Source organism: Pavona decussata, unplaced genomic scaffold (assembly GCF_977016875.1).
Source record: "Pavona decussata unplaced genomic scaffold, jaPavDecu1.1 SCAFFOLD_102, whole genome shotgun sequence".
In the NCBI taxonomy this organism is placed as follows: Eukaryota; Metazoa; Cnidaria; class Anthozoa; order Scleractinia; family Agariciidae; genus Pavona; species Pavona decussata.
Genome location: NW_028145517.1, coordinates 2,514,782 through 2,537,766, shown reverse-complemented (window position 1 = coordinate 2,537,766; position 22,985 = coordinate 2,514,782). Strand labels below are relative to the sequence as shown.

The following is a 22,985-nucleotide window of genomic DNA, read 5'->3' as shown; positions in this document are numbered from 1 at the left end:
TATTTGCAACAGTAATATTTTAGATAAGGAGATAAGTACGAAGCCGCCAAAGGAGAACTAAAACTGATGCATAAACCAAAGAGAAATGAAGTGTTAAACTCGATCCTCCGTTCTGTAAAACAAGTTTCTGTTGGTTCGTCTTCTCTTCTGCTTGATTCTTGATTTAAAATCCACGTGAAGAGCTACGTAGCCACAGGACCACTTGTTTGCCAAACATCGATCACTTTATCGAAAGTAAGCGCTCCTTTTGCTACAGTAAGCCGCGCAGAACCACGAAGAAGAGCCCCTTAAGTTTCGTCAACTTGTGGTAATCATCACCAATCTCGACCACGTAACGCGTGATCAAATAATGGACTTTCGCTAGTTAAAAACTTCGTATACAGGACACTTCTCGTGTTTTGGTCGCTTGAAGATATCTCTGGCAGGTGAGGGCGAAGCTGCAAAAAGAACTCCGCGCGTCAACGTAGCGTTTTTTCGATTCTCCGATACTGGGAATTAGTTCGTCTGTTTGTGTCACGCAAACACAGGCACGCATCGAGTAAATAATGTAATTTGTAATTCATTGGATGGCTATACTTTGATGGGAATTTGCATTTTGTTGCGTTCTCATGTGACTGTCATAGTATTCTCTGGTAATATAATGGTAAACTCTTCGTGATGAGTTTTCGCTTATATTTTGCAGTGTATGGACGGACGACAACGATGACAAACAACGTTGACGCCGTTCTCTGTCGTTTTGGTCGATAAACGAAAGGCAAACGAAAAACTATTGGTGTGAAAAAGATGAGGAAAGGTTTGAGTGTTCGAAGAACGCGTTTGATTGGCCTTATACCGGAAAAAGAATACAAAAAGAGATTACTAAAAATACATTGTTAGAACTTTCTAGTTACTGGAATGTAAAATGGGGCTTGAGACTCGTATGCTTAGCAGACGTTTCCTGAGACCCTTTCTCGAACCTGGCCCACAACATATTTACTGTATTTAGTTGACGCCAAATGAAAGCGGAGACGTTTACAAAACTCACCCATGTGGATCATAACTTGCATGACGAGACCGTGAAGTTGAACGGCACTCCCTCGATATCAAGATGGCGTCCATTTTGATCTTACCAGATGACTGTCTTCACAAAATCATTTCGTTTATAGAAGTTCCCAGTTCCTTCCACAGCATCACTCTAACTTGCCAGAGATTTCTCCAAGTCACCAAAAACACGACAAGCGTCCTGCATTCAAACCTTTTGCGAGCGAAAGCCGAGTACCTAATCAAGTGTTGCATAGTCGAAAATAGAAACGAGGGAATGTTTACTGTTAGAGAAGATTTAATTCCCATGCTTCGCGGATGTGCTCGTCTCACAGCCGCAAAAAAAACACTTACCCCGGATAGAGTGGCAGATGTATGGCAACAAAATGGACCTGTAGCGGCTAAACTCTTCACATGGATAAGGGAACTACATGTAGAAGAGTTTCTCACTGGATTCGAGAAAACCGTAACCCTCCATTTGCCGAGTTGCAAGAGGAACATAGTTATCCAGACTCGGGACTACCATAGCTTTGGCAATGACGATGCTCTCTGTCCAAACATCGACGCAACTTGTGGAGATTTAAATTTGATGTCTGGAGGCTTTCCTCGCTTCTCACGTGAAGACAACATGCTTTGGAAAAAGGAGGATATTAGATGTGTTGTAGACCCAATGAGAACAATTGTTAAACTTCTTCAGAAGGAACTTGGCGAGACCGTTCCTCCAATAACAGATCATTTCTTTGTCTGGCTGTGTTGCTTCTTTCCAGACAATTCTAAGTTGTTGGAAGGAAACAGGCTTAGTTTTAAAGACGATACCAGAAACACGAAGCCTACTAGTGTCTCTTTGCAGACTCTTATAGATGAGTTCCACAAGGAACTTCAATTTGGAAAAAGGCTTCAAGATCTGTTGACTCAGTGGAATGTCAAGACGCGTGAAAAGGAAGAATGGCATGAATCAAAGTATCCAACGATGATTGAAGAAACTTTCCGTCTGCTAGCTCAGAGATCAGAAACAAAGATTCTTGAACATATAGGAGAAATTGCTTCAAGGTTTGTCACAACTGTAACTGGGGACATTTGTATGATCGAACTACCAAACCAAGTTGTGCTTGACTTATTTCTTCGAACATCATTGGAAGCTAGCACTTGCAAGCTTGCCATGATTGCTAACAAGTACGTAGAACGAAAGGCTTTGTTTAGGTGTTTTGGAGGCAAAGTCATGAAAGTTCGTTGCTCCGTTAGTGGAAGTGACGAGTTTTTCCCACAAGTTCAAATCTACGATGACAAGTTGGAATTTGAATTCTCCTTACCAGACGGCAAATTATTGAAGCTAGAGTCACCATTAGATCTTGAGATCTTGGGTCCCGTTACAGACCTTCTACAGGAGTGTTCTCGTCAGACTGTGGAAAGCGAACAGCAAATCCCAAAGATTGGTAACTTCCTCACAGCTACTTATTTCTTAAATGTCTTGGATCTTACAGAATTTAATGACCTTGCTTTCGACAGCTTTCTCGCGCTTCAACGATTTCCCGAGTCAGGGGAAGAGTCAGATGACTTTTACTTGGAAGACAGTCCCCCAAGAAGAGCATGGACAGATGACGACGATTATTAACTCTGTAAGGCCCAATATCATGATGAATATTCTTCTTACTGCTCTCATGTATTTGTTATGATACCAGTTGGGAGAATTTGTTTGAACATCAAGGTGTTTTATCTTTGGTGATCATTTTCTTTATTCTCATTATCTGAATGTTTAACCAAGCAGTGATATTGTAAGGAGAATTCAGATGCTGATCACTATTGGGTCTTAAAGGCTTAAGGAGGCTCTAAAGGGTTTCTTTCTGTTATAGTGTATGCGAGGCAATGAAAAAAAAACCGAATTAAAACATGACACAAATACTTTAAATAGAAACAAAAAATGTCAATATCAAACAACAAAGACTGTGAACCATTCTAATAAAAACTAGCATAAATAATATCACTCAATTTTATGCCCAGGACAGTGCTGGGAAGTTACCTTTCCAAGCCTCTATATTTCTAACTTTTCAGGGGGAGGATGTCCCCAGACTCCCCTAACGGGGGGGGGGGGGGGGGGGAGGAGGGGGCTTATCGGTCCTTCAATGGCCACAGCTGCTAACAGTATCATCATTGGCGGCTGGTGACAACTAAACTTATTGAAATCCCTGTTAGTGCTTTCATTATGCACAGGAATCATAGAAAAGTACCTTGATCAGACACCTTGTTATTTTCTTTCTAGAGGAAAGACAATTGAAAATAATTTTGATTTAGTTCCAATACAGTTCAGAGCAAAGAAAAATGCTCGTTTGTATCACTGTTCCTGTGCATGTAATTCATTCACTTTAATAACTCAACTATCCCAAGAACCAGCCATCTTGATCTCTCACTTTCTCAAATAGGAACTAAGTTTTCTTGGAAACTTTTGCAGAAGTTAACTACTGTACAACAGAACCTAACCCTATTCCAAATAAGTTTGGTTGCCTCAAACGTAGTTTAATTCACAGGAATTGCATCACGATCTACTTGGCCTTAGCAGTCTACTGCAAACTGCAATGATTTAAAAAGAAAACTTTCAACAAGTCGTAGATGGAGCTCTTGTTGGTACACGTATTCTGTTGTGAATCACTGGCTGTTAACTGTTCACTTGGCATGGCATTAAATTACAAAACAGTGATGTTGTTGCCAGTCACTTTTTGAACCGTATTAAACTAGTGGAAAGTGTTAAAGAACCAAATCACTGTCTAAAACACAGGAGGGGGAATAGTCCTCAGTACTGAGGCCTGGCCTTATCACATTTATTCCATACATAGATCAGGTATTCCAAAGGATATCAGGGCCCCGAAACATGGAGTTGTTTCACTAGTAATAAAACATTGTTCAGTCCTGAGGTCTGGCCTTATTACATCTATCCTACACATTGATCATGAATTCCAGAAGATATCAGAGAACCGTAGCATGGAGTGTTGTTTTACTAGATTTGACATCAATAACAAAGTTTGACCGAATATGTACATCACTTTCACTCGTAAACAATTCTTATGCAGGACACTTCTCGTGTTTTTGGTCACTGTAAGAAGAACTCGGGTCATCTACATAGGAAACAATGCTGCAAACACAGTCGTCTGTTAGCGACAACACAAAAACTATCGTCACGCAAACATAGGCACGCATGACCTACGTATTGTAATTTGCAATTAATTCCTATCTAGCGAATTCCGGTGGGAATTTACATTTTGCGGCATTCAATCAAAAGGGCCGAGATGAAAGGAAAAATAAATGCAAAATGAATAAAACTAACTTCTGTCATGTGATAACCTCTCCATCCTGATGACTAACATACTATTCTTTGGAAATATAATGTCCAGGACTCTGTGATGCATAAAATGCACACATATTTTTTGGTGTATGAACGGGCGAACACGGTGACAAAAACCGTTGATGCCGTTTTCCATCGTTATGGCCGATGGCAAAACGAAATCCACTGGTGTGGAAAAGATAAAGAGAGGGGGGTGTGGATTAAAGACTTACTAAAAATTCATTGTAAGACGTTTTAAGTTACAGGATTGAAAAATGGGTCTTGACAACGTGTGTTTAGCAAACGTTTGCTGAGGCCATTTCTAGAACACGATCTACATACAATACATTTTTTTCGCTTCATTTTCCCAAGTTTGACTTGCGTGACACTGAACAACACACCTTCGATATCAAGCTTTAGCAAGATGGCGTCCATTTTGTCCTTACCAGATGATTGTCTTCACAAAATCGTTTCGTTTATAGAAGATCCCAGTTCCTTTAACAGCATCACTCTTACTTGCCAGAGATTTCTCCAAGTGACCAAAAACACGAGAAGCGTCCTGCATTCAAATCTTTTGCGAGCGAAGGCCGACTGACTACCTCATCAAGTGTCGCATAGTCGATAAGCGTAGTGAAGTGAATGAAGGTTGCGATGCTTACCATGACGGGCTTCATCTTGTTGCTCTTCTTCAAGAATGCGCGAGTCTAACAACCACAAAGAACACACTTACCTACGATAAAGTTGTAGACGTCTGGCAAAGCAACGGCCCGGTAGCCGCTAAACTGTTTACATGGGTTAGGAATTTTGTAGAAACACACCCCTCCAAAATCCAAGATTATGTCAAGAAAACCACCTTCAGGGAAGAACGCCGTATAACACTTCATTTACCGAGTTGCGAGAGGACTATGGTGATCCAGACTTGGTACTTTGGTGACTATAGCCATGAAATTGTTCCAAGTCTACGGATTCAAATAACTTGTGGAGATTTAACTGTGAAGTCTGAAGGCTTCAGTCGCTCGTCGAGTGAAGAATACTTGTCTTGGAAATTGGAAGAGGTTAAACGTGCAGTGAAACCGATGAAGCCAGTGGTTGAACTTCTTCAAAAGGAACTAGGTGAGACGGTTCCACCAATAACAGATGATTTCTTTCTTTGGCTGTGTTGCTTCTTTCCAGACAAGGCAAACTTGACGGAAGGAAACAGGCTTCGTTTCAAAGACGATACTAGAAACACAAAACCTACTCACCCTACTGTGCAGACTGCGATAGCTGAGTTCCAAAAGGAAATGCAATTTGAAAACAGCCTTGAAAAGCTGTTGACCATATGGAAAACCCAGACAGTGGAAAAGTTTGAAGGGGAACAATCAAAGTATCTTGAGATGATTACAGAAACTATCCGTCAGTTATCTAAAAGATCAGAAACAAGGATTCTTGAACGTCTGGGAGAAGATGCATCAAGATTTTACCAAATGGTAGATGACTCTGACTTGAGGAAACTTCCCCACAGAGTTTTGCTCGACTTATTTCTACGAACGTCATTAGAAGCAAGCACTTTTACGCCTGCAAACATTGCTAAGAAGAACGTCGAGAGCAGAGTATTCTTCAAGTGTTTAGGGAGCAAAGTCATGAAAGTGTGTGGCGCCATTCATGGAGATGGAAAATTGATTCCAACATGGGAGACATTACAACTCGAATTTACCTTACCAAATGGCAAAGTGTCAAAGTTAGATGCACCATTAGATCTTGAAGTCCTCAGCCCAGTTAAGGACCTCCTACAGGAATGTTTCAATTCAGCTATGCAAGGAAAGGAGACAGGGATCGATAACTTCTGCACAGCTGTTTATTTCTTACATGCCTTGGAGCTCTCTTCAGCCTCACATCTCGCTATCAAGAGGCTGATTACGCGTCAAGAACCAGACGATTGGGAATACGATGACTATAGTCCGCTTCAACGATATCCTGAGTCAGAGGAAGAAGCACAGGCAGTCGATTGGCCGTGCAGTGAATATGATTATTTCTTTAATAAATAAAGAAGCCTCGACTGTGACCTGTTCCGTTGTAACTGAAGCAAGCTGGAAGCGTGCTTTACAAAGAAGCACAGCCTTTTTTTTTTCGTGCTCGAAAGAAGTGTAGGGAGAAACACGAGTCGTAGTCGAGTCCTACTTCTACAAGGATAAATTTCATGCTGATCACTATAGGGATTAATTGGTTAAGCCCCAAAAGTGCTATTTTCTCCTTACAATATGACAACTCATAGCATGGAGTTGTTTCACTAGTAATGAGACATAGTTCAGTAGTGTTGGAAACACAACTCATCTACTAGATTTGACATCAATAACAAAGTTTGACCCAATGTGTCCATCACTTTCACTCGTAAAAACTTCTTATGCAGGACATTTCTCGTGTTTTTGGTCACTGTAAAAGAACTCGGGTCATCTACAAAGGACACAATTCTGCGAAGACAGTCTACTGTTAGCGACAACACATAAGCCATCGTCACGCAAACATGAAAACACATTTGTAATTAATTTCTATCTAGCGAATTCCGCTGGGAATTTGTATTTTGCGGCATTCAATCAAAAGGGCCGAGATGAAAGGAAAAATGAATGCAAAATGAATAAAATAATAATAACAATGGTAATGGTAATGGTATTTATATACCGCATTTTCTATATGCATATTCAAATGCGGTTTACATTACTACAGTGCAAGGGTGAGATCGGACATCAGCATATGTCCATTAGCGACCTCATCCAACCCACCCAACCCATGAAATCATGAAATAGCACAAAGACCAGACCAGCACACCGGGAACTCCATGCCCTACTCTTTGCGATTAGTGTGTGGGTTCTTTAACGTCCCACAGGGTTCCATTGAAGTGTTGTGAGACGGGGCCTTCGGTTTATCGTCCTTATCCTTATAATAATAATAATAATAATAATAATAATAATAATAATAATAATAATAATAATAATAATAATAACAACAACAACAACAACAACAACAATAATAATAATAATAATAATAATAATAACAACAACAACAACTTTAATTGAGTCTCAAATCCCCGGGCAAATCTTAAAAGCCGAGCACAAGTGCCTTACTAATTGGGGAGACTAAAACTGATTTCTGTCATGTAACAACCTCTCCATCCTGATGACTGACATGCTATTCTTTGGAAAGTAATGTCCAACACTCTGTGACACATATTATGAACATATATGTGGTGGTGTATGGACGAGCAAACACGGTTACAAATACCTTTGAGGCCGTTTTCCATCGTTATGGTCGGTAAACGAAATCCACTGGTGTGGAAAAGATAAGGAGTGGGTGGTGTGGATTAAGGACTTACTAAAAATTCATTGTACGACGTTTTAAGTTACAGGATTGCAAAAGTCAAAAGTTTGCTGAGGCCATTTCTCGAACACGACCTACAATACATTTTGTTTCCGCATCATTTTCCCAAGTTTGCATTGCGTGACGCTAAAAATCTCGTTCACGGAGCCCTCGTTACCCTTGTCCAGCGGAACCGTTCAGCTGGACAAGGGTAACGAGGGCTCTGGGATGCACTTCGAGCTATACCAAGATGGCGTCCATTTTGTCCTTACCGGATGATTGTCTTCACAAAATCGTTTCGTTTCTGGACCACCCCAGTTTCTTTAACAGCATCACTCTAACTTGCCAGAGATTTCTCCAAGTGACCAAAAACACGAGAAGTGTCCTGCATTCAAACCTTTTGCGAGCGAAAGCCGAGTATCTCATCAAGTGTTACATCGTCGAAGGGAGACGAGCCGCCAATTTCCCTAACCATCGCCACGCCGATGACGGACGTTACCTTGTTACTCTTCTTCGAGAATGCGCGCGTTTAACAACTTCAAAGAACACACTTACCTATGATAAAGTAGTAGACGTCTGGCAAAGAAACGGACCGGTAGCCGCTAAAATGTTTACATGGGTAAGGAATTTAAAATCACACTCCGACAATCAAGGAACTGTCATGAAAACCACCTTCCGCGAAAGCCGCAGTATAACACTTCATTTACCGAGTTGCGAGAAAACTATGGTGATCCAGACTTGGTACTTTGGAGACTATAGCCATGAAATTGTTCCAAGTCTACGGATTCAAATAACTTGTGGAGATTTAACTGTGAAGTCTGAAGGCTTCAGTCGCTCGTCGAGTGAAGAATACTTGTCTTGGAAACTGGGAGAAGTTAAACGCTCTGTGGAACCGATGAAGCCAGTGGTTGAACTTCTTCAAAAGGAACTAGGTGAGACGGTTCCACCAATAACAGATGATTTCTTTCTTTGGCTGTGTTGCTTCTTTCCAGACAAGGCAAACTTGACGGAAGGAAACAGGCTTCGTTTCAAAGACGATACTAGAAACACAAAACCTACTCACCCTACTGTGCAGACTGCGATAGCTGAGTTCCACAAGGAAATGCAATTTGAACACTGCCTTGAGAAGCTGTTGACCAAATGGAACAACAAGACAACGGAAAAGTTGGAATGGGAACAATCAAAAATGATTGATGAAACTATCCGTCAGTTATCTAAAAGATCAGTAACAAAGATTCTTGAACGTCTCGGTGAAGATGCCTCAAGGTTTTACCGCATTATAAATTGCCATGACTTGAAGGAACTACCCAACAATGTTTTGCTTGACTTATTTTTACGAACGTCACTAGAAGCAAGCACTTTCAAGCCTGCAACGATTGCTAACAAGAACGTAGAGAGCAGAGTATTCTTCAAGTGTGTAGGGAGCAAAGTGATGAAAGTATGTGGCGCCATTCATGGAGACGGAAAATCAATTCCAAAATGGGAGACATTACAACTCGAATTCACCTTACCAGATGGCAAAGTGTTAAAGTTAGATGCACCGTTAAATCTAAAAATCCTCAGTCCAGTTAAGGACCTCCTACAGGAATGTTTCAATTCAAGTATCCAAGGAAAGCAGACAGAGATCAATACCTTCTGCACAGCTGTTTATTTCTTGCATGCCTTGGAGCTCTCTTCAGCCTCACATCTTGCTTTCAACAGATTTAACAGATTTACTCTGCGTCAACAATTTCCTGACTTGGAAGACCGTCCCCCCAGAAGAGCATGGAGAGATGACGACGATTATTAACTCTTTAAGGCCCAATATCATGATGAATATTCTTCTTACTGCTCTCATATATTTGTTATGATACCAGTTGGGAGAATTTGTTTGAACATCAACATGTTTTATCTTTGGTGATCATTTTCTTTATTCTCATTATCTGAATGTTTAAACAAGCAGTGATATTGTAAGGAGAATTCAGATGCTGATTTCCCTGCTAGCAGAGGTCTCTGACAGCGAGAAGGAGAGAGACCTCTGCCGGCCCCCGACGAATCTTCTGTCGTGCATGCGCTAGTGTTTCCTGGCAACGAGTGACATTTTAGCCGCATGTAACACGAGCATCGCAAACCGGTTTGCGCGCAAAACAGCAGCCGCGGTAGGGCGATTACTGTCAGCTGTATGTGGAAATGCCACGGACCCCTCAACGAAATCGCAAATTCAAAGAACATAATTCTCCATGGTACACCAGTAAAACCAGCATCTGTAGGCAAAGATGGAAACTGCCTTTCGTGCGGAGTAAATTTCAAGTTAAGCGGCCAGAACATCTGCACATGGCGATTACTAAATACAGGAGATTGGAAAGCTAAGGTTTGCGCTTTTTTGGATAACACTCCTGACTTTCAAAAGAAATCTTCACGGCTCTGTAAGAAATGCTTTTGCAAAGTAGAATTGTGTTAATCAAGCGAAGTAAGGATTTTGAAGATGGCAAACGCTTAATAATTGAAGTGCGAAACTTGTAAACTAGCTGAAGCCATAACAACTGTGGACTCGGAGATTTCCAGCGTACAATCTGAACAGAGCATGCGCATTACACATTAACGGAAACTGGTTTTGAAAACCGGTCAGTTTCTACCAAAAATCTGGTCGGCGGCTACATGAGAGAACACGTCAGGGGGCCGGCAGAGGTCTCTCTCCTTCTCACTGTCAGAGACCTCTGCTAGCAGGGAAGATGTTGATCACTATTGAGTCTTCACAAACTCATTAATAATTCATAAGCCCATTGACCTATCAAATGGTTGATAAAACATCACATGCAGTGGTTTTAAAACTCAATCAAATCTCCTCGTTATTAGTATGCGGTGTTTAATGTTTTTCTTGTATGCTAATTTACAAGGTTCACAAAAGCATCATTATTAACTCTCTTGACACATGCTCTACCAGGAATGTTTTTGAAGCCGTTGAAAAAACTCACAACACGTGTTTTATCGGGTCTAAAACCACTCGGCTGTGCCTCATGGTTTTAAATCCCGATAAAACACTGCTGCTCGTGTTTTAAACATTACTTAAAGGCTTAAGGAGGCTCGAAAGGGTTTCTTTCTGTTATAGTGAATGCGAGGCAATGAAAAAAAAAAAAAACAGTATTTCCTTTCATGTGAAAAACCAGAACTATAGATATCTTTACAACTCTCTCCTTCGGCAATTCTCTAAGGCCAATTTGAACATGAAAGCACTTACCATGGACAAAACTCAGCTCCACAAAATGAACTCCTAAATTTCAGTTTATGTAAATGATCTGAAAATCTTTGTTGGTAGCCTGTGGTTTTTATTGGCTATTTTAAAAGAGTCCATGTATTCTTCTTCTTTTTTTAAACTTTTCTGGCAGCATGAGACATCAAAAGTTACTCAGCGGAACTGACGTTATACAAAAAAGTTGCTGTCTCTTTTACAGAAAATTCTTCAGGATAACAATCCCCCAAACCTCTCTAATTAAGGAGGTATCCTGAATATTGCATGCATGCAAAAAAAATCAAGGTAGGTCACAGTACAAAATTTCGAGATAACAAATTAATGCTTCCTTCCAGGTTCTATTTCTGGCTTCCAGGATTTTACACCTCATTTTGCTCTTCCTGTGTGTTGTGCCTGCCACTTTTGGTAGAAATTTCTATTGTTTTAGCTGGGGCGTGCATCCTAGCTATGGCAAGAGGAAACTACACATACACAGCTAACTAAATGCCTTTCAATCATCCTTAATAGCGACCATAAGGTCTTCTCACAATATCACTGCTGGGTCAAACAGAGTGGCCATTGCAGAACGAAGGGAGATGAAAAAAAAAAATAAAATAAAACTTAAAGATTCTGAATAATAACATTTCTTTATCATTTTTTGAATTCTCTCATCTAGCAACATGAAATCAGTACAGTGAGGAGAATAACATATTCGCATTGGAGCTTAAAGATAACCACTTGAAACCCCTCACCTCTTATTGCCATTCACAAGTCGTATTGTGTTAGAGATTACTGTGTCAGGGATAGTTTATAGAGAATTTAGTTTTTTTTGTGTGGGAACTCTTAAAAACATACCTTGAACTTTTTCATTTCTCAAAAAGCATTGATTTCATACCCACAAAGTGACTGTTTTGTCCCAGGCAAAAGTTGCCACAGAAAGTACGATTGCTGCACACAAATAATCTAACTGTTTGCGTTCAGTAATGCTGTTTGTTTTTTAATTATTAGAATTAAAAGATTGAAGATTTGAAGTTGTGCTAATTTTAGGAGATATGGTTGTTCCACCTTTATTCACCAAACAATAAAATGTTTGTTTTTCTTTAATATACTATTTGTGATGTGTTTTCGCATATATTTTGCGGTGTATGGACGGGTGAAAACGGCCACAAAAAAATTGACGCCGTTTTCTATCGTTTTGGTCGGTGGACGAAAGGCAAAACGAAATCCACTGGTGTGGAAAAGATAAGGGGAGGGTGGTTTAGATTGCCGGTTCGACTAGCCTTACACTGAAACAGTAGTTACTAAACATTCATTTCGGTAAGATTTCTTAAGTAACAGGATTGCAAAATGGGTCTTGAAATCGTGTGCTTGGTAAAAGTTTGGTGCGACTCTTTCCCGAAAACGACCTACAATATATTTTGTTGTTGCAAGTGAAAGAGGAAACATTTTAGAATGGACCTTGCGCGTCATTTCCCCGAGTTAACCTTGCGTGACGTTCAAAAGCACACTACTAGACTGAAATGTCAGCCGTCTCCTCCCCCTAGACATTTCAGACAATCAAACTACAGATGGCGTCCATTTTGTCCTTACCAGATGATTGTCTTCACAAAATCGTTTCGTTTATAGAAGATCCCAGTTCCTTTCACAGCATCACTCTAACTTGCCAGAGATTTCTCCAAGTGACCAAAAACACGAGAAGTGTCCTGAATTCAAACCTTTTGCGAGCGAAAGCCGAGTATCTCATCAAGTGTTACATCGTCGAAAGAGGACGAGCCAAACATTTCCCTAACCATCGCGGCTGCCATCACCACGTCGATTACGGACGTGACGTTGCTACTCTTCTTCGAGAATGCGCGCGTTTAATAACTTCAAAGAACACACTTACCTATGATAAAGTAGTAGACGTCTGGCAAAGAAACGGACCGGTAGCCGCTAAACTGTTTACATGGGTAAGGAATTTAAAATCACAGTCCGACAATCAAGGCAGGAAAACCACCTTCCACGAAAGCCGCAGTATAACACTTCATTTACCGAGTTGCGAGAGGAGTATGGTGATCCAGACTTGGTACTTTGGAGACCATAGCCACGAAATTGTTCCAAGTCTACGTATTCAAATAACTTGTGGAGATTTAACTGTGAAGTCTGAAGGCTTCAGTCGCTTGTCGCGTGAAGAATACTTGTCTTGGAAACTGGAAGAAGTTAAACGTGCTGTGGAACCGATGAAGCCAGTGGTTGAACTTCTTCAAAAGGAACTAGGTGAGACGGTTCCACCAATAACAGATGATTTCTTTCTTTGGCTGTGTTGCTTCTTTCCAGACAAGGCAAACTTGATGGAAGGAAACAGGCTTCGTTTCAAAGACGATACAAGAAACACAAAACCTACTCAGGTCTCTGTACAGACTGCGATAGCTGAGTTCCACAAAAAACTGCAATTTGGAGACAGCCTTGAAATGCTGTTGACCGAATGGAACACCCAGGCAATCGAATGGAAACAATCATCTCAGTATCTTGAGATGATTACAGAAACTATCAGTCAGTTATCTAAAAGATCAGAAACAAGTATACTTGAATGTCTGGGAGACGATGCTTCAAGGTTTTACCCCACGGTAAAGGACCCTTACTTATGGAAACTTCCCGACAAAGTTTTGCTCGAATTATTTTTACGAACGTCATTAGAAGCAAGCGCTTTCAAGCCTGCAACGATTGCTAACATGAACGTAGAGAGCAAAGTATTCTTCAAGTGTTTAGGGAGCAAAGTCATGAAAGTATGCGGCTCCATTCATGGAGATGGAAAATCGATTCCAACATGGGAGACATTACAACTCGAATTCACCTTGCCAGATGGCAAAGTGTTAAAGTTAGATGCACCGTTAAATCTAAACATCCTCAGCCCAGTTAAGGACCTACTACAGGAATGTTTCAATTCAACTATGCAAGGAAAGCAGACAGGGATCGATAACTTCCGCACAGCTGTTTATTTCTTGGATGCCTTGGAGTTCTCTTCAGCCTCACATCTTGCTTTCAACAGCTCTGACATATTTACTCTGTTTGAACATTTTAATGGGTGAAATGAAGAGTTAGATCACTTTTACTTGGAAGACAGCCCCCCCAGAAGAGTATGGAGAGATGACAACGATTATTAACTCTTTAAGGCCCAAATATCATGATAAATATTCTTCTTACTGCTCTCATATATTTGTTAGGATACCAGCTGGGAGAATTTGTTTGAACATCAACATGTTTTATCTTTGGTGATCATTTTCTTTATTCTCATGATCTGAACGTTTAATCAAGCAGTGATATTGTAAGGAGAATTCAGATGCTGATCACTTTTAGGGCTTCACAAACTCATTCATAATTCAGAAGCCCATTGACCTATCAAATGGTCAATAAAACATCACATGCGGTTGTTTTAAAACCCAATCAAACCTCCTCCTTATTAGTATGCAGTGTTAATGTTTTTCTCGTATGCTTATTTCCTATGTTCACAAAAGTATCATTGTTATGAACTCTCTTGACACATGCTTTTCCAGGAATGTTTTTGAAGCAGTTCAAAAAACTCGCAGCACGTGTTTTATCGGGTGTTAAACCACTCTGCTGCACCTTGTGGTTTTAAATCCCAATAAAACACTGCCGCTCGTGTTTTAAACATTACTTAAAGGCTAAAGGAGGTTCGGAAGGGTTTCTTTCTGTTATAGTGTATGCGAGGCAAAAAAAAAAAAGCAAATATGTATATATATAATTCCTATCAGATGGAAAAACTTAACTATAGATATGTTTTTAATTCTTTTCTTGGGCAATTCTCTCACACCAATTTGTACGTTAAAGCACTTACCCTGGAAAAAACTCAGCTCCAAAAAAAAAAAAAACTTCTAAATTTCAGTTTATGTAAAAAATCTGAAAATCTTTGTTGGTAACCTATGGCTTTTATTGCCCATTTTAAGAGTATTCTTCTTTTAACTTTTCTGGCAGTATGAGACATCATAGGTTACTCAGCAGAACTGACATAATGCAAAAAAGTTCCTGTCTCTTTTACAGGAAATTCTTCAGGATAACATTCCCCCAAACCTCTCTATTTTAGGAGAAATCCTGAATATTACATTTATGCAACAAAATCATGGTATGTCACTGTACAAAATTTTTGACATAAAAACAAATTTTAAAATGCTTCCTTGCAGGCTTTTTTTCTGTCTCACATGATTTTACACCCCAGTTTGCACTTCCTGTGTGTTGTGTATGCCACTTTTTGGTGGAAAATTCTATTGATTTGGCTTGGGCGTACATCCTAGCTATGGCAAGAGGAGACTACACATGCACAGGTAAAATGCCTTTCAATCATCCTTAATAGCGACCATGAGGTCTTCTCACAATATCACAGCTGGGTCAAACGGAGTGGCTATTGCAGAACGAAAGGAGATGAAAAAAACATGAAATAAAATAAAATAGAAGATGTTCAATAAAAACATTTTTTTTATCATTTTTTGAATTCTCTCATTTAGCAAAATAAAATCACTACAGTAAGGAGAACACATATATTGGTAATGGTTCGTAAAGGTTACCCCTTGTTACCCTCACCTCTTCTTGCCGTTCACAATTATGGTAGAGATTAGTGGTCAGGGATAGTTTATAGAGAATTTAGTTTTTTTTTTTCTGTGTGGGAACTCTTAAAAACATACGAACTTTTTTATTTCTCAAAAAGCATTCATACTCACAAGTGACTGTTTTGTCCCAGGCAAAAGTTGCCACAGAAAGTAAGATTGCTGCACACAATTTTCTTACATAATATCAAATAATCTAACTGTTTGTGTTCAGTAATACTGTTTGTGTTTAATTATTAGTATTAAAAGATTGAAGAGTTGAAGCTGTGCTGATTTTAGGGGATATAGTTGTTCCACCTTCATTTAGTTTTTACTAAACAATAAAATGTTTGTTTTTCTTTTATACTATTTGTGATGCGTTTTCGCATATATTTTGCGGTGTATGGACGGGTGAAAACGGCGACAAAAAATGTTGACGACGTTTTCTATCGTTTTGGTCGGTGGACGAAAGGCAAAACGAAATCCACTGGTGTGGAAAAGATAAGGAGAGCGTAGTGTGTATTGCGTTCGACTGGCCTTACACTGAAACAATAGTTACTAAAAATTCATTTCGGTACGATTTTTTAAGTAACAGGACTGCAAAATGGGTCCAGAAATCGTGTGCTTAGTAAAAGTTTGAGGCGACCCTTTCCCGAACACGACCTACAATTAAATGAAAGCGGAAACGTTTTAGAACACACCGATGCGCCTCATTTCCCCGAGTTAACCTTGCGTGTCGTTGAAAAGCACACCTTCGATATCAAGCTATGTCAAGATGGCTTCCATTTTGTCCTTACCAGATGATTGTCTTTACAAAATCGTTTCGTTTATAGAAGATCCCAGTTCCTTTCACAGCATCGCTCTTACTTGCCAGAGATTTCTCCAAGTGACCAAAAACGCGAGAAGCGTCCTGCATTCAAACCTTTTGCGAGCGAAAGCCGAGTATCTTATGAAGTGTTGCATCGTAGAAATTAGGACACAAGCCACCAATTTCTCTTACCATCGCCACGCTGATGAGGCACGTAATCTTGTTGCTCTTCTTCGAGGATGCACGCGTCTAACAACTACAAAGAACACACTAACCTATGAGAAAGTTGTAGACGTCTGGCAAAGAAACGGACCGGTAGCCGCTAAACTGTTGACATGGGTAAGGAATTTTGTAGAAACACACACCGGAAATGAAGGTATTGTCACGTATACCTTCTTCGACGAAGACCGCAGTATAACACTTCATTTACCGAGTTGCAAGAGGAGTATGGTGATTCAAACTAGGTACTTTGAAGACTATAGCCATGAAATTGATCCAAGTCTACGCATTCAAATAACTTGTGGAGATTTAACTGTGGAGTCCTTTGACTACTATTGGTCGTCGCATGAAGCGGAATGCTTTTCTTGGGAAGGGGAAGAAGTTAAACGTATCGTAGTGGAACCGATGAAGGCAGTGGTTGAACTCCTTCAGAAGGAACTAGGCGAGACGGTTCCACCAATAACAGATGATTTCTTTGTCTGGCTGTGTTTCTTATTTCCAGACAAGGCAAACTTGACGGAAGGAAACAGGCTTCGTTTCAAAGACGATACCAGAAACACAAAACCTACTCATCCCTCTGTGCAGACTGCGATAGCTGAGTTCCACAAGGAACTGCAATTTGAAAACAGCCTTGAAAAGCTGTTGACTATATGGAACACCGAGACAAAGTTTGAATGGGAACCATCAAAGTATGCTGAGGTGACAACAGAAACTATCCGTCAATTATCCAAAAGATCAGAAACAAGGATTCTTGAACGTCTGGGAGAAGATGCTTCCAGATTTTGCAGCATTGCAAGTTTCCAAGACTTGAATAAACTACCCAACAAAGTTTTGCTCGACTTATTTTTACGAACGTCATTAGAAGCAAGCACTTTCAAGCCTGCAACGATTGCTAACAAGAACGTAGAGAGCAGAGTCATCTTTAAGTGTTCAGGGAGCAAAGTCATGAAAGTATGTGGCGCCATTCACGGAGATGAAATATTTGATACAGAATGGGAGAAATTACAACTCGAATTCAACTTACCAGATGGCACAGTGTTAAAGTTAGATGCACCATTAGATCTTGAAACCCTTAACCCTGTTACAGACCTTCTACAGGAATGTTTCAATTCAACTATGCAAGAGGAGGAGACAGAGATTAATAACTACTGCACTCTGGTTTATTTCTTACATGCCCTGGAACTCTCTTCAGCCTTAGATATTGCTTTCAGCAGGTTTGACGAGTCGATTGCACTACAACGATTAACTGTCTCTGAGCCAGAGGAAGATCCAGACTATTGGGAAAACAACGAATACAATCCCCCATAGTACAGATAAATGACGATTATTTAGAATCCTTTAACCCATAGTGTCAAAGAAAAACTTCTCCTATCTTGTCCCCATACCTTTCTTACAAATGTACTAGGGATAAGTTTTTTAAATATCAAGAAAATTCACCTTGGGTGATCATATCCTTTATTCTCTTGACCTAAGGGGTTAAATAAGCATTGATATTACAAGGAGAAATTTGATGCTGATCACTGTTAGGGATCAAAGGGTTAAGGCTGCAAAAGTGAGCAGATGAGCAGGTAATTTCTCCTTACAATATCACAACTTGATCAAAAAATTCTTTAGGATAACATTCCCCAAACCTCTCTATTTTAGGAGATATCCTGAATATTGCATTTATGCAACAAAGTCATGGTATGTCACTATACAAAATTTCGAGATAAAAACAAATTTTAAAATGCTTCCTTGCAGGCTTTATTTCTGGCTCACATGATTTTACATCTCATTTTGCACCGACTTCCTGTGTGTGTTGTGCCTGCCACTTTTGGTAGAAATTTCTATTGATTCAGCTAGCGTGTGCATCCTAGCTATGGCAAGAGGAGACTAAACATGCACAGCTAAAATACCTTTCAATCCCCCTTAACAGCGACCATAAGGTCCCCTTACAATATCACTGCTGGATCAAACAAAGTGGCCATTGCAGAACGAAAGGAGATGAAAAAAAAAAAATAATAAAATAGAAGATTCCCAATAATAACATTTCTTTATCATTTTTTGAATTCTCTCATCTAGCAGCATGAAATCAGTACAGTGAGAACATACATATTCGTATTGGTTGTTAAAGGTAACCCCTTGTTACCCTCACCTCTTATTGTCATTAACAAGTGGTATTGTGTTAGAGATTACTCTGTCAGGGATAGTTTATATGATAATAGAGTATTTAGTTCTTTCTTGAACTTTTTTACTTCTCAAAAAGCATTCATACTCACAAAGTGAGTTTTTTGTCCCACGCAAAAGTTGCCACAGAAAGTAAGATTGCTGCACACAATTTTCTTACATAATATCAAATGATCTAACTGTTTGCGCTCAGTAATCAATACTGTTTGTGTTTTAATCATTAGAATTAATAGATTGTGCTATTATAAGAGCCGAAGCTGTGCTAATTTTAGGAGGGGGTTGCTCTATCTTCATTTATTAGACAATAAAATGTCAGTTTTCCTTTTATACTATTTGTGATGTGTTTTCGCATATATTTTGCGGTGTATGGACGGGTGACAACGGCCACAAAAAAAGTTGACGCCGTTTTCGATGGTTTTGGTCGGTGAACGAAAGGCAAAACGAAATCCGCTGGTGTGGAAAAGATAAGGAGAGGGTGGTGTGGATTGCGTTCGACTGGCCTTACACTGAAACAGTAGTTACTAAAAATTCATTCCGGTAAGATTTTTTAAGTAACAGGATTGCAAAATGGGTCCAGAAATCGTGTGCTTAGTAAAAGTTTGGTGTGACCCTTTCCCGAACACGACCTACAATTTATTTTGTTGTTGCAAAATGAAAGCGGAAACGTTTTAGAACACATCGATGCGCGTCATTTCCCCGAGTTAACCTTGCGTGACGTTGAAAAGCACACCTTCGATATCAAGCTATATCAAGATGGCGTCCATTTTGTCCTTACCAGATGATTGTCTTCACAAAATCGTTTCGTTTATAGAAGATCCCAGTTCCTTCAAGAGCATCACTCTTACTTGCCAGAGATTTCTCCAAGTGACCAAAAACACGAGAAGCGTCCTGCATTCAAACCTTTTGCGAGCGAAAGCTGAGTACCTAATCAAGTGTTGCATAGTCGAAAGGCGGCGAGCCCGTTTCCGTTACCATCGAAGTGCATATGATGATCGCCGCGCCGACTATCACGGAGGTGATCTTGTTGATCTTCTTCGAGCATGTGCGCTTCTAACAACTAGAAAGGGCACACTTACCTATGATAAAACAGTAGACGTGTGGCAAAGAAACGGACCGGTAGCCGCTAAACTATTTACATGGGTGAGGAAGTTTGAAGAATTTCACTCCGGAAATCGAAGGTCTGTCATGGTAACCACCCGCTTCTGCGAAGACCGCAGTATAACACTTCATTTACCGAGTTGCGAGAGGAGTTTGATGATCCAGACTTTGTACATTGGAGACTATAGCCATAAAACCGATCCATTTCTACGCATTCAAATAACTTGTGGAGATTTAACTGTGAAGTCTGAAGGCCGTAAATGTGTTGTGGAACCGATGAAGGCAGTGGTTGAACTCCTTCAAAAGGAACTAGGTGAGACGGTGCCGCCAATAACAGATGATTTCTTTGTTTGGCTGTGTTGCTTCTTTCCAGACAAGGCAAACTTGACGGAAGGAAACAGGCTTCGTTTCAAAGACGACACCAGAAACACAAAGCCTACTCATGCCTATGTACAGACTGCGATAGCTGAGTTCCATAAGGAACTGCAATTTGGAGACAGCCTTGAAAAGTGGTTGACCATATGGAGAATCAAGACACTGGAAAAGTTTGAATGGGAACAATCAAAGTTTCCTAAGATGATTGAAGAAACTATCCGTCAGATATCTAAGAGGTCAGAAGCAAAGATTCTTGAACGTCTCGGTGAAGATGCTTCAAGGTTTTACTGCATTGTAAATCTCCATGACTTGAAGGAACTACCCAACAAAGTTTTGCTCGAATTATTCTTACGAACGTCATTAGAGGCAAGCACTTTCAAGCCTGCAACTATTGCTAACAAGAACGTAGAGAGCAAAGTATTCTTTAAGTGTTTAGGGAGCAAAGTCATGAAAGTATGTGGCGCCATTCATGGAGATGGAAAACCGAATCCAAAATGGGAGACATTACAACTCGAATTCACCTTACCAGATGGCAAAGTGTTAAAGTTAGATGGACCATTAGATCTTGAAACCCTTAACCCTGTTACGGACCTTCTACAGGAATGTTTCAATTCCACTATGCAAGGAGAACAGACAAAGATCGATAACTTCTCCACAGCTGTTTATTTCTTGCATGCCCTGGAGCTCTCTTCAGCCTCAGATATTACTTCCAACTTGCTGATTCCTGATTCCTGAGTCAGAGGAAGAACCAGACGATTGGGAATACAATGATTATAGTACGCCTGAACGATTTCCTGAGTCAGAGGAAGAACAAGACGATTTGGACTACAATAACTATAGTCCTTCCCCAGAGTGCCTTGATGGAGAATATGATTATTTCTTTAACAAATAAAGCCTCAACTATGACCTGCTCTGTTGTGAAGCAGGCTGGAAGCGTGCTTTATAACAGAAGCACAGCATTTCTTTCGTGCTCGAAAGAAGTGTAGGGGGAAACACGAGTCGTAGTGGTACGAGGAGAAATTTGATGCTGATCACTATAGGGATTAAATGGTTAAGGCCCAAAAGTGGCCAGCAGCTAAGTTCTCGTTACAATATCACAACTCATAGCATGGAGTTGTTTTTTTAATAGTAATGAGACATTGTTCTGTAGTGTTGGAGACTCAACTCATCAACTAGATTTGACATCAATAACAAAGTTTGACCCACTGTGGCGATCATGTAAAGTGAATTTAGATTCCTTATTATTCCACTATTATGTCATTTCACCAAATAAGGTCAAGAGAATACGCAAAATATGAGTCCGTAATACACTGTAATGTCCCGGTTTGACTGGTTTACAACAGAGCGAATACGGACGGAAAAGGCAGAAAAAAGGAGCAACAATGGCCAGACTGGACGAAGAATAGTTTTTGAAACGATGGAAGCTCGAAAACAAGTTTTAAGCATGCCAATCACTTGTCATTTATCTTTTCATTTTATCCAATCAAATTAAAGACATTTAACTGGCTTTCTGAGTTGTTTACATCATTCGTACGCGCCATATACCGATGGACAGATAATGCCGGGTGTATTTCAAAACGGTTACCAAAACAGAGAAGCCAAAATAACAAAATCTTTTTGTAGTGGAATAATAAATCTCTTATTCGATGGTTTTACATATAATACTCGCGGACATTTTGCTCATTGCTCGTATTTTTTCTCGCCCCTCCGGGGCTCGGAAAAATACTACGCAACTCGCAAAATATCCACGCGTATTATATGTAAAACCATCGAATAAGATATATTTATCAACTGAGTAAAATTTCACTTTTATGTAAAAAGGTAGATTATTTTTAGATGTTATAAATTCCCCACCAACTTTGCTAATGTTCCCATTGCCTTTTTTACATAAGTGATAGATATGTATTTTGGATCAAGCAATATAATAGCATTGTTCTGTATGTATTAGATTAATCTGTTGCATGACGTTACCGGCACAGTGCCACTTTTGCGTAAAAGTTGTATTAAAGGGCTAACATTATTTCAAGCCTCACCATCTTTGCCAAAGTTCTCATTGCATTTAATAAAGCGTAACATGTACATAAAGGATCTTGAATATAATTTTAAAGTGCTGTGTGTAATTGGACAAGCTCTTGCATGATGTTGAACAATGCTACACAAAAGTTTAGTTTTCATCTTAATTCATCATTTGTTTGTGCAAGATTATTAAGACTGTGTTCAATTATTCCTTGACTATTTCATTCTAGACGAGTCTGCAGAGTGTGGTATGTGCACACATGAGTAGCATTCACATTCGTTTTGTGCACATGCCAAAATATCTATGATGCATGCCAAATTTAGTCTACTGAATTAACTTGCTCAAAACAGTCTTTGCTAACACCATTCTCAGAATGTTAAGTTTCCATTCAAATAAAAAGTACAGTCCTACATTGATAAGTGTTTAATATAAAATAGAACTTCAAAATGGCGACAACTGACAATACGGAGGAAGGAGTACGATTCAGACGACTTTTTCGTTGATATTTCTGTAGAATTTGTAAACATACAGATTGGGGATCAAGATCTTTAACCTCCATTCTTGGAACTTAGAATCTCCAAAGTAAGATTTTATGTACTGAAGTGTAACAACCTGCATGCATCAGTGCACACAAGTAATTTCAAAGATCATACTGTATGCAGTACTAGTGCATGTCAGTAAAATGCCTTTGTATGTGTGAGATCTTGTCGAGGTCTGCCATATACTGCAGACGGAATTCTGGAGTGCTGTTTCCTGTTGCTTTTAGTTGACTGTGCTCATGCATTGAACGTAATTTTTTTCTATTATGTTCTCATGCTCATCTTGTCCCGCCTGGACTAGTTTTGCAGCTA

General features: G+C 39.8%; 4 protein-coding genes across 4 annotated transcripts in view; 3 read left to right on the top strand and 1 right to left on the bottom strand.

The window, feature by feature from the left end:
• Positions 1-22,985, bottom strand: part of LOC146471605 (nucleoporin p58/p45-like) — a 47,420-nt gene that overhangs the window by 22,584 nt on the left and 1,851 nt on the right. The window lies entirely within an intron of this gene.
• On the top strand, positions 3,117-21,898 carry LOC146471606 (uncharacterized). Its single transcript, XM_085120141.1, has 2 exons — positions 3,117-6,552; positions 21,190-21,898. Exon 1 carries the CDS (start codon positions 5,239-5,241, stop codon positions 6,358-6,360), a length of 1,122 nt encoding a protein of 373 aa, XP_084976267.1. The 5' UTR covers positions 3,117-5,238; the 3' UTR covers positions 6,361-6,552; positions 21,190-21,898.
• On the top strand, positions 16,164-18,969 carry LOC146471608 (uncharacterized). Its single transcript, XM_085120132.1, has one exon. It carries the CDS (start codon positions 16,227-16,229, stop codon positions 17,784-17,786), a length of 1,560 nt encoding a protein of 519 aa, XP_084976258.1. The 5' UTR covers positions 16,164-16,226; the 3' UTR covers positions 17,787-18,969.
• Positions 19,220-21,196, top strand: LOC146471607 (uncharacterized). Its single transcript, XM_085120137.1, has one exon. It carries the CDS (start codon positions 19,398-19,400, stop codon positions 20,850-20,852), a length of 1,455 nt encoding a protein of 484 aa, XP_084976263.1. The 5' UTR covers positions 19,220-19,397; the 3' UTR covers positions 20,853-21,196.